This window comes from Dama dama, chromosome 8 (genome assembly GCF_033118175.1).
Source record: "Dama dama isolate Ldn47 chromosome 8, ASM3311817v1, whole genome shotgun sequence".
Taxonomy (NCBI): domain Eukaryota; kingdom Metazoa; phylum Chordata; class Mammalia; order Artiodactyla; family Cervidae; genus Dama; species Dama dama.
The window spans coordinates 36,044,285-36,057,635 of record NC_083688.1 but is presented as its reverse complement, the minus strand read 5'-3'; the positions used below and the strand labels follow the sequence as shown (position 1 = coordinate 36,057,635).

The following is a 13,351-nucleotide window of genomic DNA, read 5'->3' as shown; positions in this document are numbered from 1 at the left end:
CTGATGCAAGTTCTTTATAGCAGACAAAACGGGGGCAGCCCAATATAGGTTGATAAAGATGAGGAGCATATATCTAAATCTCCACATTGTTAAATGAGCTTTATGTTCACTTAAGATTATTCATCTTGTATCTGATTCTGAAGAGATTTAACCTTATCTAAATCACTGGCCTGAAGCTAATGAATCATGTCTTCAAACTGTCTCTTCTTTTATTTTATAATAATGGAACTCAAAATAAAATTTTGTATCAGAACAAGTAGGGAATAAAGTGAATTTTCTATTGTGTGTAATGACATGCCAGCCAATCTTATGTGATGCAGAAGAAGTGGAGAGAGTGAATGAGGGAAATTTGGAGAGCAGCCACCCATGCTGTCCTCTGGGTTAGGGACACCTCACAGAGTAAGGACTGCAGTCGATATGGGAAGAAGTCTAACCTGTCTGCATCTTTGTGACTACCATGTTGGGTCAGAATCCTCATCTCTTTTATCAGTGAGGAGGATTGCAATGTACTTTGCACTATTGCATGAACATGTCTAAAGAGTTGAAATTATTAACCAGTGAGGCCATGATTTCATTCATGGCCTATAGAAGACATATCACTTTGAACTCCATAGGACTGTATCTACCCCAAATTTTCACTCAAGTTGAAATAGATGAACATGAATATATTCATATGTCATTCCAAATTAGTACACCCTGATTTTTAAGATATGTAAAAATATCATGCTATTGATCTAGTTATTTGAATACTGAGCGAAAGTTAAAGCAATTTTTGGCTCACCAAGAAAATATTCTGAAAATCAGCTTGTGAGCTTAAAACATGCACTCTGCAGGTCTAGCTTGAAGCATCTGTTTTAAAACTCTCACCAGGTATGATCTGAGGGGGTACCTATGGAGAGATAGTTTTCACCCCTATTCTGAAACTCTGTCATTCATTATTCATTATTTTGTGTTACTGTTGCTTTTCTTAGCATCCCCCTTAAATAATGAAAACTCTCTGTGGTGGGGATGCTATGGGAGCTGTAATGATTGAGTTAGTTTTAGCTATTTTTTGCCACAAAGCTGAACACAAAATTAATTCAGTTTACTTTTGTAAGCAGAGGGCCAATTTTATCAATCACCCTTTTCTTATCTTTTTTAAAATTTGTTTGTTGGTAAAACTTCAATTTTATTTGGTGGGTGCAGGAGGAATACTGTGTATTTGCTGGAGATGTCTTTATGTGCTCTCTTGGACTCTTTGGTGGGAAAGAATAAGAGGAACCATGGCATATTTCAGCAATAGAAAAGACTGCATAGCTGAATGTGGACAAAACAAATGCAAATTTCTGCATCCCTAATAGAAATTTGAGGAATCTAAATGGTTTCTTTTTTTGTTTGTTTAATACCATTATTTATAATTTTTATTTAAATTATTATCACAGTCTTTGAAGAATTGACTGATCCTCTGTATTATAAGAAAAATAAATCATTTGAAGCAAAAAAGTAAAAAACTCACCAATAGAGCTAAAGATAAATATGTTACTTCTGCTTATTTTTGGACTTGAAGAACTTTCATTTCTGCTAGTCCATAGTAATAATTATAGGTGTGATGGTTCTTTTCAAGGCCTGTTTCTTAGTGTGTCTGGACCATTGTTGTTCAAGGTTAGAATATAGTCATTTTAGTTAAAGTGATTGTTTATATAGTAACATAATATAGGTTTTGCCTCAGGTAGTTTTTTGCAATAATGAAGAAATGTTTAATTGAAGATTTATTTAATTTTTGCTTGTTTTTCCTTTTATTGCCATCCCACAATGATGGGAAACTGTTCTGGCAGGTAGCTAGAAAAATGTATGGGTAAGAATTTACTCAGTGTTATATGTACAGTGTTTCTCCACCCAACTCAAGCTTCATACCAGTGTTTGTAATAAGATTGCAGATCACAGAGAAAATGTGTAGCCTTTCCTCACACAGGTAAACATGATTTGAAACTGTTCAGGAAAATCATGATTAAAAAAGAACATCATCCAAAGTTTTAATTTAGGAAAATTATTTGTCAAGCATTTCCATTTTGAGCCTGAATGCACATTTGCACACAAACAAATGAGCAATTGGTGTAGGAACATAGTCTTGGCAAGGAGAGTGGAAATATACATTTCCAAAATAAATAGAAACAACAACAAAAAATCTTTTCTCTGCTTTTGTCTGGAACTTTTACTTGGTAAAACTAAAAGCAAATGCCATCAATTTGAGTGTTTCAAGGGCCCTCAGAAGCTCATCAGTCACCTTCACCTGTTGGGTAAAACCTTTCCAGACTTCCCCAGTGGAAAACTGAAAGTCAAAGTCACTTGGTCATGTCCGACTCTTTGTGACCCCATGGATTATACAGTCTATGGAATTCTCCAGACCAAAATAGTGGAGTGGGTAGCTTTTCCCTTCTCCAGGGGATCTTCCCACCCCAGGGATTGAACCCAGGTCTCTCACACTGCAGGTGGATTCTTTACCAGCTGAGCCACAAGGGAAGCTTGAGAATACTAGAGTGGGTAGCCTATCCCTTCTCGAGTGGATCTTCCTGGTCCAGGAATCAAACTAGGGTCTCCTGCATTGCAGGCGGATTCTTTACCAACTGGTGCTATCAGGGAAGCCCTTCCCAGTGGAAGTTGGGAGCATTTCCTCTGAACCACATCATCCTCTTGTGTGCATTTATTTATCTCATAGCACCTCTCACTGTGCTATCAGAGAAATAGTGATTCATTTGCCTCCTAATATACTGTCAGCTCCATAAATGTAGAGATTTGATGTTTTAATCTCTTTATCATTAAAATACATAGGACAGAGCTCTGATACACAGGGCACTTGTTCACCAAGTGTTAAAGAAATAATGAAGGAATGACAGTTAGTGTTGCTCCACCTTCACCATCCATAATTCCCTACTAACTCGGATTTCCAACAACAAATCCTCTGTAAGTTCCTATATGCCCTGCCATGCCCATTGCTTCCTCACGTTATTGCAGACACAGTGCCCTTGCCTTGTCAACCCTTTTTTTTCTGTATAAACCTGAATTTACTTGATGGCTCTGTATTCATCCGCTCTGGTGGCTCAGAGGTTAGAGTGTCTGCCCCCAATGTGGGAGAACCGGGTTCAATCCCTGGATGGGAAAGATCCCCACTCCAGTATTCTTGCCTGGAGAATCCCATGGACGGAGGAGCCTGGTAGGCTACAGACCACGGGGTCGCGAAGAGTCAGACACGACTGAGCCACTTCACTTCACTTCATTCATCCCTCCACTTCCATAGTATTTCTCAAGTACAACTACTCACATGGTTATTTCTCTTCTCTGACCTCACATTGCATTACATAGCTTATTTCTCCATAAAATGTTTGGAATCACTCTCTATTACTGCATCGTCTCAAATACTGTTTTGTATCTTCTTGAGCATCTGGCAGAATTTTCTGTGATGATAAAATATCCTGTAATCTACACTGTCCAACATAGTAGCCATTTGCCTGTGTGGCTATTGAGCACTTGAAATGTGAGTAGTGAAAGTGTGGCTCTTAATAATTAAAAAATTTAAGCCAATTAATGTCTAAATTTAAGTAGTCGTGTGTGGCTAGTGGCTGCCATCTTGGATGGCATAGTTCTAGGTAGCACGGTGCTTGGCACACAGTAAATGACTAATAATACTTAATGGGCAGATTGTGTTTAGAAATTTGACAGGTAAATGTGTTATTCTGGGGAGAATGCTTATCAAATACTTGGGAAGTTTAAGAAATCAAAATGAAATAGGAAAAAAGAAAATAAATTCACTAGGAGAAATAATAGATTTGAGAGATAGAAGAGAAAATAGGTCCCATTGAGAAAGCAAATTGACTAGGAACTGCTGTAGCTTCAGAAATCCAAACTAACACTGATACACAAAAGCTAGAGAAATGGTTATTAAATATACCAGCTTGATTCTTTCTTCTGTGAACTCAGAATATGAATTAATTAAATTAAGAAGATTGAAGGATAGAATGAACAAAATGCAGTAGATTCAATTCAACCACATTCTATTAGCAAAATTTCGATGAAAATGTTTTATTACATCTTCTGACAAAAACTTTTAAATTTTAATTTCATTGTATTGAATATCAAGCTGCTATAAATGAATTTTATTGTATCGACTACTGTTTGAAACAGCTTGGTTGCAGATATTTGGTTAGAGATACTTTCTGTAGTATTTAATTCTTCTGTACCTCAACCCTTTGAAAATTACTTTGTGTTCATTTTGAATTCTAGTTACAAGCATATTTCAATAGCTTCTCTCTCCTGTAAAGTAAAAAAGCTCTAGAATTAGAGTTTCCTTCATTCATGTAATAAATATTTATTGAATGCTGCTGTGAGCCAGATAGTGAGCTAGGCTTTGGGAATAATCTGGTAAATGAGCCAAATATATTCTTTGCCCTCCTGGAACTTGAATCTAGCAGGAAAAATGTCTGGATACTGAAGAAAAACTAAGAAATATTAAAAATATCAGGAGATAATGACATGCTAAAGAATATGGTTCCAACTATGCCCCTGGCTCCAATAAGAGTCAGTTAAAAGTCCAGAAAGATCCATGTGGGTTAGGGCAGACTAAGAAGGCTTCGAGGATGAGCCTTGGCTTTAGCTGACCTATGGGGCTGGCTGGGATTTGGAGAGACGACAGGTAGGTGATGGGAATGTCAAAGGCATTATAGGTGAGAGACATAATGTGAATGGTGTCTACACTGTGGAAATGAGCATGGGAAAGTGAAGAGACAAATCTGGTTTGAGTGGAAAATAGCATTTAAATCACAGAACTATCTTCTCAACACGGAGAGATCTGTGACACTAGTCAATAGAGATAGTTTATGAAGAGGACACCCAGCCTGCTGCCCTGTTGGAATGCCTAGGTAGAGAAATTCTCAAAGCCCATAAAGACCTGGAGCACAGGTCAGACACTGGAGAAGGGGCTGTGAATTTGGGGATTATCAACTAGTTATGTAGGATAACTGGTCATTATGAGCCAATGGCAGTGGCTAAATTTAGGAAGGGAGAGAAAGTAGCTAGATGTAAGCAGGCAACAGAGGACAGAGCCGTAGAGAATAAACAGTGAATTGTTGTTGTAATAAAGTAGGGTGAGAAGCAACTTATTGCCAGAAACATATATTTTTAAAGAATGAAGCATCAAAAGGGTCACATGCTGACACACTGTGAAGATGAAAATTAAGAAAGGGCTCCTGGGTTTAGAAGGTCCTGACTATTTCTGAAAGAACAACTTCATTAGGATAGTAGGTGCAGAAGCCACTTTTCAGGAAATAAGAAGAGAAGAGGATATATAGGGTGTGGGAGTGGGAAACCACATATTTGAGAAAGCTGGTACTGCTAGTAGTAGACTTCATAGGGGCTAGACTACTTAGTCGGTTATTTGTGTATTTTTAAAAGTCAGCAGACCTACTTGGAAAGTTGGAAAATAAGGAGACTGATGATTTCAAAATTGACTAGTTCACTGCTTCTTACTGTGTCTGGTCTAAACTTGAATTCTCTTTTTCATTAAATCCTAGTGAGTCCATTACAGAAGAAACCCTGAAAAAGGCAAAGGAAATTGGGTTCTCAGACAAGCAGATTTCAAAATGCCTTGGGCTGACTGAGGCCCAGACAAGAGAGCTGAGGTTAAAGAAAAACATTCATCCTTGGGTTAAACAGGTAAAGAAATAAAGGAATTTTTCTTTCTTCCTAGGATTCCATGGGCAAAATATGGGCACCAATCACAGAGCCATTTTTAATAGAAAGAGATAGAATTCAAAAGTGAGTTTACTTATTCAACCGATGTCCATGATGTCACTTATTTTATTCAGCACAGGATTGATTTATGATTTAAAGGGAAAAGGATGTAGGGGCACTGGGATGTAGAAGGAAGAGTGAGAACATGATTTTCTTGGCCTGAATGAAAAAAAAATTAAAATGACCTCTCCTCTACTTTTTGACCCATGTGCAAATATATCAGTAGTAAGAGAAATCCTTAGTGTAATAGAAGGACTTGAAATGCCCTAGTGTAGTGGCTGACTCTCTTGAAAAGAACAGTTATCTCTTTTGGCACTGACTTTTTACAAGGTAATACTTTATTTTAAGTGCCCTATCATTATGGTTCATTTAGTATTCATTGTGATAGGGCTGGGCATAATGAGCTCATCTAGTATTCATGACAATCACACTAGAACTTTCATAGGTGTACCGTTGTGATTCTTTTTGGCTTTTAGGAGAAGAGATGCTTTAGCTTAAAGTACCACCAGCTGGTTTTTGTCCTTTAAAATCATTGGCTTTTCCCTGTGTGCTCAGGGGGCACGCACATAACCTTAGGTCTGGGACTTGATGCCGAATATTTTCTACTCAGCAATTATTATCTTTCTTCCTTCTCACTTGCCTTACATTAGTTTGCCCTGTTGGCCCCGAAATCTTGCTCACTAAGCTGAGCTCCTGGCCCTTGAGAGCTGAATTGATTTACTTTCCCCAAATATGTTCAATGAGATCTAGTCCCCTTCCCAACTTGTCTACGCTTTGTGGTATTTAAGTCATCCCATTGCGCAGTGCCATAGGTAACTTCAGCCCTATGCATTAATCTGCAAGCCAAAGACATCCATATATATAGATCATTTTGTTCTGATTTTAGATTTTACTTGTAATTGCTTAAGACAGATGGTTGGGTAAGCTTTCCTGGTAACCAGTTGACTATATGAGCATTTTCTTGTGTTCCTGAGAGCTAATACATAGTAATCTGGTACTCTGTAATGTGTATTGTCGTTCATTGCCCAAGAGATAGCTAAATCATATCACTGTCTTTTTCTCTGCTCTCACTTCTATAATTAGAAAGCAATTGGATGGTACATACATTTTTCTTGTCTTTCTATTAGATAGAAATGGGCATTAAAGGGATATGAATGCAGAACCAAAAAAAAAAAAAAAAATCCACAAACCTTCTTGAAAAAAATGGTATTAAAGGGGAATAAAAATCCATATGTATGTATATATTTATTTTATGTATGTATTTATTTCTCTTTCAGATTGATACACTGGCTGCAGAATACCCATCAGTAACAAACTACCTCTATGTTACCTACAATGGTCAGGTAGGAACTAAAGTTCTGTAATGCAGAAAGCTCTACATTTAGTAGATGGTCTATTTACTAGTATATTTAGTAAATAAAAATGACATCATTTGAATTGAATGTGATGATGTACTTCTGTACTCAGTCTTTTAAGAACTGCCTTAAGATGATGGAATAAAACAAGTGAAGAGGTAAAGATAATGGTTACATGATTGACACATTATAAATTAATAAAAAAGACTGGTGACATAAACACAAAATTATACTCTATTCTCATGGCTAATTGAAAACACTGAATAATTTTTTACAAATAAGTAGGGTTTATATAACATTTTATACTTATGGATTCCCAAAGACTAATAGAAGATGCATATCAACAAGAGAAAGAATGAGAAAGACACATTCAAAGGCATAACACAGTTTAATTAGAAGGAAGAATAACACAATAATTTCCACATCTTCCTTTTTCTCCCCCTTAGGAGCATGATATCAGTTTTGATGATCATGGAATGATGGTGCTGGGCTGTGGTCCATATCACATTGGTAAAGTGATAATTTATATTTACATAGAACTTTTCAGTTTATATAGTGCTTTTCTCGTATGTTAATTCCATTATTCTAAGAACTATGTAAAGTAAAAGCTGTCAAAATAAAAATTTTACGAATTAGGAAACAGAGGTTCAGAGTCATGTATCCCAATGTATACAGCTAGTAAATGAAAGAAGTAGGACTCAAATGTAGGTCTCAACCACAAATTCCATCTCCTTCCCTTTTACCCTGTTATCCCTTTTTCATTTTCATCCTCATGAGCTAAACTTAGCCTCTTACTGGGGCTGGGGAGTGAATTACACTTTAACTTTTTCTCTTCCTGCATAATTTTTCCCAAAGATCTGTATTTGCTCAATAACTTTATACATAAAAGAGTAATCATGTTTGTAGATCCAATGTCTGGCCTAACATATGACATGAGTTGACATCAGATGCAAAGAGCTCATCTCATTGGGACCCAGGAAGAGTATCACATAGTTTAATTAAAACATTCTCACCAGAATTTGTTATATTTCTCCCAGTCACTTAGAATTAGATATTTAATAATGAATCAAAATCTATTACAGTTACAAAGTATATATTTAAATAGATGTTTCTTGGCAAGTATATCTAACATCTAGCCTCTGCAAGGTGTTCTAATATGGAAATGATGAAACATATGGTTTAAATGTATGTGGTCTTGTTTTATTACTTTAAACACAGAGTTTATTATAGTTTTTACAATTAAGTGTTTCAGGATATGGTAGTTTGCCAATTTTTGGCCAAACCTTAAAGTAGGCCGACAGTGTTTATACCTTTGCCACTTTCTCTTATGCTTAAATAGCCTGGACACCTTCCCCAGGACCTATCCTTCTCTTCTCTAATCCTTTCTTCTTTCCTTTTCAAATTTCACTTAATTTATGCAACCATTCTACATTACTTTAGGGCCTAAGAAAGATTAGCTGAGCTAATAATCAAGTGTGTACTTAATTGATAGTGAGATTTAACATGCTACTTTATTTGGACAACTTATTGTGCTGACAAGCATTTTTAGGAGACAAAGGCCTAATGCAAAGGATTAGTACAAATCCCTGAACTTCAGTTCTATGGCATCCCAGTAGAGGTGATATTTTGAGGCATTTAGGCCATTACTATACATCAAATCACTTCCTAGAAGGTCACTCACTCTGCATGGGGTGGCCTTGCCAAGCTTAAAACGATATGCTTGGAAAGGCCAGGACTTTCCAATCAATCAAGACATGTCAGAGCTGCAAGACACCTCAGGGATCATTGGGTTTGGCTCTCAGACAGCAGGGTAAGTGGAAGGACTTAAACAAGAACTCAAGTGTTCTGATCACAAACTTTATTGTGTGTGCTGAGGTCAATATGTTCACTTTGAATTTCTTTTCAGTAAATGAGGTTTATAAAAATTATTATTATAGTTCTCCTTCATTAACTTTGAGGTTCTGAATGTTCCAAATATGGAGATTACCTCTTGCAGAAGTTAGTATACAAAGCAAGCCAACCCGTCATTGTGGTTTAACAAGTCCCTGTTTTTCCTGCTAATAATATAGTGTGCATAATATCAATAGATCTGACATTTATATTTTGGGGAAAAAAAAGGAATTGAAAGGGCATTAGCTCTCTTAGCCTTGACTGACTGGCAATATATTTCTGCTTCTCTTTGTGTTATAACTTCAGGCTTCTCTTCCCCCGTCTCCCCAACTTCATTGTCTCTGTAGGTAGCAGCGTGGAATTTGATTGGTGTGCTGTCTCCAGTATCCGCACATTGCGTCAGCTGGGCAAGAAGACAGTGGTGGTGAATTGTAACCCTGAGACCGTGAGCACAGACTTTGATGAGTGTGACAAACTGTACTTTGAAGAGTTGTCTTTGGAGAGAATCCTAGACATCTATCATCAGGAGGTAAAAAAGAAAAAAAAAAAAAAAAAACAGAAAGAAAAAAAAAGAATAAAAATATATACAGTGCATACTTTATATATGTATATCCATGTATGTAGATTTATGTTGCGATTTACCTTCAGAGAAAGAGCTTCTGGTGTTTCCATTGTCTAATTTTGTAATGAAATTCTGAAAAATAATCACCCCAGCCTTAGATTCTTGAGGCCGTGGCACAGAGTAATTCTTTTTCATATAAAATGCACCTTTTCTTTCTCAGCATTCCATCTATACTGAAAATTCTTCTTGGTAACATGTGCCAGACACATATTAATTAGCACAAGACAGCCCCAATAAATATTTTGTAAAGCCATTTAATTGATCATGTAGACCCACAATAAGAAGCCTCTCTTTAGTTCACGTGCTGTTATGGTTAAATGATGACCACTTCTCAGAGAAGACAAGTCACTCATTCACAAAAGACTGGTTAATTCCTTGTGCTACAGATGAAGCCATTAGTCTTCAATGTAACAATCAGTGAGTTCATTCTAAATGATTTTGGTACCATTATAGCCTTCTCTTAAGTAGCTCTTCCACCTCCACTCCAATATTACAGAGTGTATCTTCACTGTGGATTTATATGATCCTAGGTTAACAAGTTATTTTACAATTTAAAAAATGCCTATTTGAAAATTTTAGTCATGACTTTTGATGCTATTATAATTAATTAATTATAATTAATTTCCTACTGCAGAGAATCATCCCTATGTACAAAATATGGTCACTTAAGGAAAAAAATTAACTTGGAGCCATAAGACTTAAATTTTTTACTTGAAAATTTGTGGATTTGTGCCAGTTATTTAAATTCTCTGTGCTTCATCTTTGTTGTTGTTGATGAATCATATGAGTGTTAAAACATGGTACATGTAGGTACTGTGATAGTAACCTAGATTTGTGGCTGAGATCGCATTGTCGAATGTAAAGTATAGTGCTAGAACAATGTGATGATTTTATTATTGTGAAAAGAAATAGACAAATCTAGGATTAATATATCATCACAGTTTTCTATTTAGGCCTGGCCTACTAATCTTTTAATATAATGAAACTAAACTATTAGGTATGGCTTCCCAGGTGGCTACATGCTGAAGAATTTGGCTGCTAATGCAGGAGATGAGGGTCTGAGCCCTGGGTCAGGAAGATCTCCTAGAGGAGGAAATAGCAACCTACTAGAGTATTCGTGTCTAAAAAATCCCATGGACAGAGGAGCCTGGCAGACTACAGTCCATGGGGTTGCAAAGAGGTGGACAGAACTGAGCACAGTACACAAACCATTAGGTAGAATATACACAATATTCAGTTCTTTCACTGACCAGATTTTTCTCATAATTTCTTTATTCATTTTAGATACACCAGTGGGGATCAAAGCAAGTACATATTCTACAATATTTCTTGAGTACCTTTTAAAAATCAGGTTCAGCACAATCAGTTCAGTTTAGTTGCTCAGTCATGTCTGATTCTTTGCAACCCCGTGGACTGCAGCATGCCAGGCCTCCCTGTCCATCACCAACTCCTGGAGTTTACTCAAACTCATGTCCATTGAGTCAGTGATGCCATCCAACCATCTCATCCTCTGTTGTCCCCTTCTCCTCCTGCCTTCAATCTTTCCCAGCATCAGGGTCTTTTCTAATCACTCAGTTCTTCTCATCAGGTGGCCAAAGTATTGGAGTTTCAGCTTCAGCATCAGTCCTTCCAATGAATATTCAGGACTGATTTCCTTTAGGATGGACTGGTTGGATCTCCTTGCTATCCAAGGGACTTTCAAGAGTCTTCTCCAACACCACAATTCAAAAGCATCAATTCCTCAGTGCTCAGCTTTCTTTATAGTCCAACTCTCACATCCATACATGACTACCGGAAAAAACAGCTTTGACTAGACAGACCTTTGTTGGAAAAGTAATGTCTCTGCTTTTTAATATGCTGTCTAAGTTGGTCATAACTTTTCTTCCAAGGAGCAAATGTCTTTTAATTTCAGGCTGCAGTCACCATCTGCAGTGATTTTGGAGCCCAAAAGAATAATGTCTATCACTGTTTCCCCATCTATTTGCCATGAAATGATGGGACCGGATGCCATGATCTTTGTTTTCTGAATGTTGAGTTTTAAACCAACTTTTTCACTCTCCTCTTTCACTTTCATCAAGAGGCTCTTTAGTTCTTCTTTGATTTCTGCCATAAGGGAGAAATATTCAGGGAGGTTAGAGAGCTGTAAAACTAGGTCCTTACCTGTGAGACATTGAAATAAAACTGGGATTAATGACGTAATATCTGAAAAGTTACATAATTATTAAAAATATTAACAAGCATTACAAGCAATAGTGGCAGGCATTTAACATGTAGTTAATGATTTCTGTATGAAGTGGTTTAAGGAAAGAAGAAAAACTTCTATAGTTGCCTTCATACATATGAATGCTAATGAAGTCCTTTTATAACTGAATTCAGTATGATAGAAATAAATAAATTGGCCCTTATTTGAAGCTAAAATTGTTTTTGTTTTAGTGCCACTACATATACTGAGGTAATTTTAAATGTTGTGTTGAAGAGCATAAGAACAGTATACCATTGATATATTCTTTATGCTACCCTACAAGAAAAGTGATTTTAATATATCACATGCACATATCAGGCACATATATATGTATGTTTGTGTATATTGTTACTTGTATAAGGTTGTTATGTATCTCCTCACAGCAGGCTTTATAGGCATCGTCTCTCATAACAGGTGTGCATCAACCTTCGGGAGGCTGCCCTTGTTCGACCTTGGATGCCCCTAGTGATCAGGAAGGCAGTGAAGCATTCAGTAGTAAATTTGAAGAAAATTGGAAGCACGTCTAATCTTATTTAAAAGCACACATTTGAGTCACTTAGAAGGGCAATAGGCTTTCCCAAGGATACATAGCTACATGGGATGATAGAAAATATGATAGGTCCCTTGGTCCAGGTCACTTGGTCGAGTTCAGGACCAAACTTGTTTCCATGCCATCAGAGGAGCACCTTGAAAGAAAACCTCAAGGGGAAGTCAGAAAAGTGATGTGCCCTGTGAGAAAAGCAGGCTGCTTTGGAGGAACATCTGGATCAGAAGTTGAGTGAGAGAGGATGCTAGAAATGCTGAAATCTACTTCCCACTTCTTCTTTTTTTAAATAGAAAAATTTGTAGTGATATATCCCTTTAGCTGTAGTCATTTTTTTATACTTGTAAAGAGCAACCCTTTAAACTGAAGTCATTAATTCTTTATGATTGTATTCATGGATTCTGCTCACTGAGAAGAGCTTTGCATTTTTATTTTTTATGTTTTGGTGTGTGAGTGTGGAGAAGAGCCAAGAAATTGAGAAGTGGGTGTCTGCCATCTATAAAGCTTCCCAGGTGGTGCTAGTGGTAAAGAACCTGCCTGCCAATGCAGAAGACTAAGAGACACGGGTTCAATCCCTGGGTCAGAAGATCCCCTGGAGAAAGGCAGGCCAACCCAGTCAAGTATTCTTGCTTAGAGAATCCCCATGGACAAAGGATCCTGGGGGGCTACAAAGACTAGGGCACTGCTGAAGCGACTTAGCATGCCATCGACATGGCTTTGATGGATGATATTTTTTGCCTGGTTCAGTTTTGCTTAGGACACTCCTTAAAAAGGAAAAAGATGTTCTCAGATTATATTGAGGTATATGAATTGAAAATGATTACTTTGTTTATAGAAGTGCTAACACTGGTCTTCTTTTTTATTAGTGTGCTCAGTCACACAGTCTTGTCCAACTCTTTGAAACCTCATGGACTGTAGCCTGCCAGGCTCCACCA

General features: G+C 37.1%; 1 protein-coding gene across 3 annotated transcripts in view; it reads left to right on the top strand.

The window, feature by feature from the left end:
• CPS1 (carbamoyl-phosphate synthase 1) overlaps positions 1-13,351 on the top strand; it is a 193,325-nt gene that overhangs the window by 139,363 nt on the left and 40,611 nt on the right. For all 3 annotated transcript variants that reach the window (XM_061148837.1, XM_061148838.1, XM_061148834.1), the window contains exons 23-26: positions 5,544-5,685; positions 7,041-7,106; positions 7,565-7,628; positions 9,356-9,537. In XM_061148837.1, the coding sequence (XP_061004820.1) occupies positions 5,544-5,685; positions 7,041-7,106; positions 7,565-7,628; positions 9,356-9,537 (454 nt within the window). The remainder of the gene's footprint in view (positions 1-5,543; positions 5,686-7,040; positions 7,107-7,564; positions 7,629-9,355; positions 9,538-13,351) is intronic.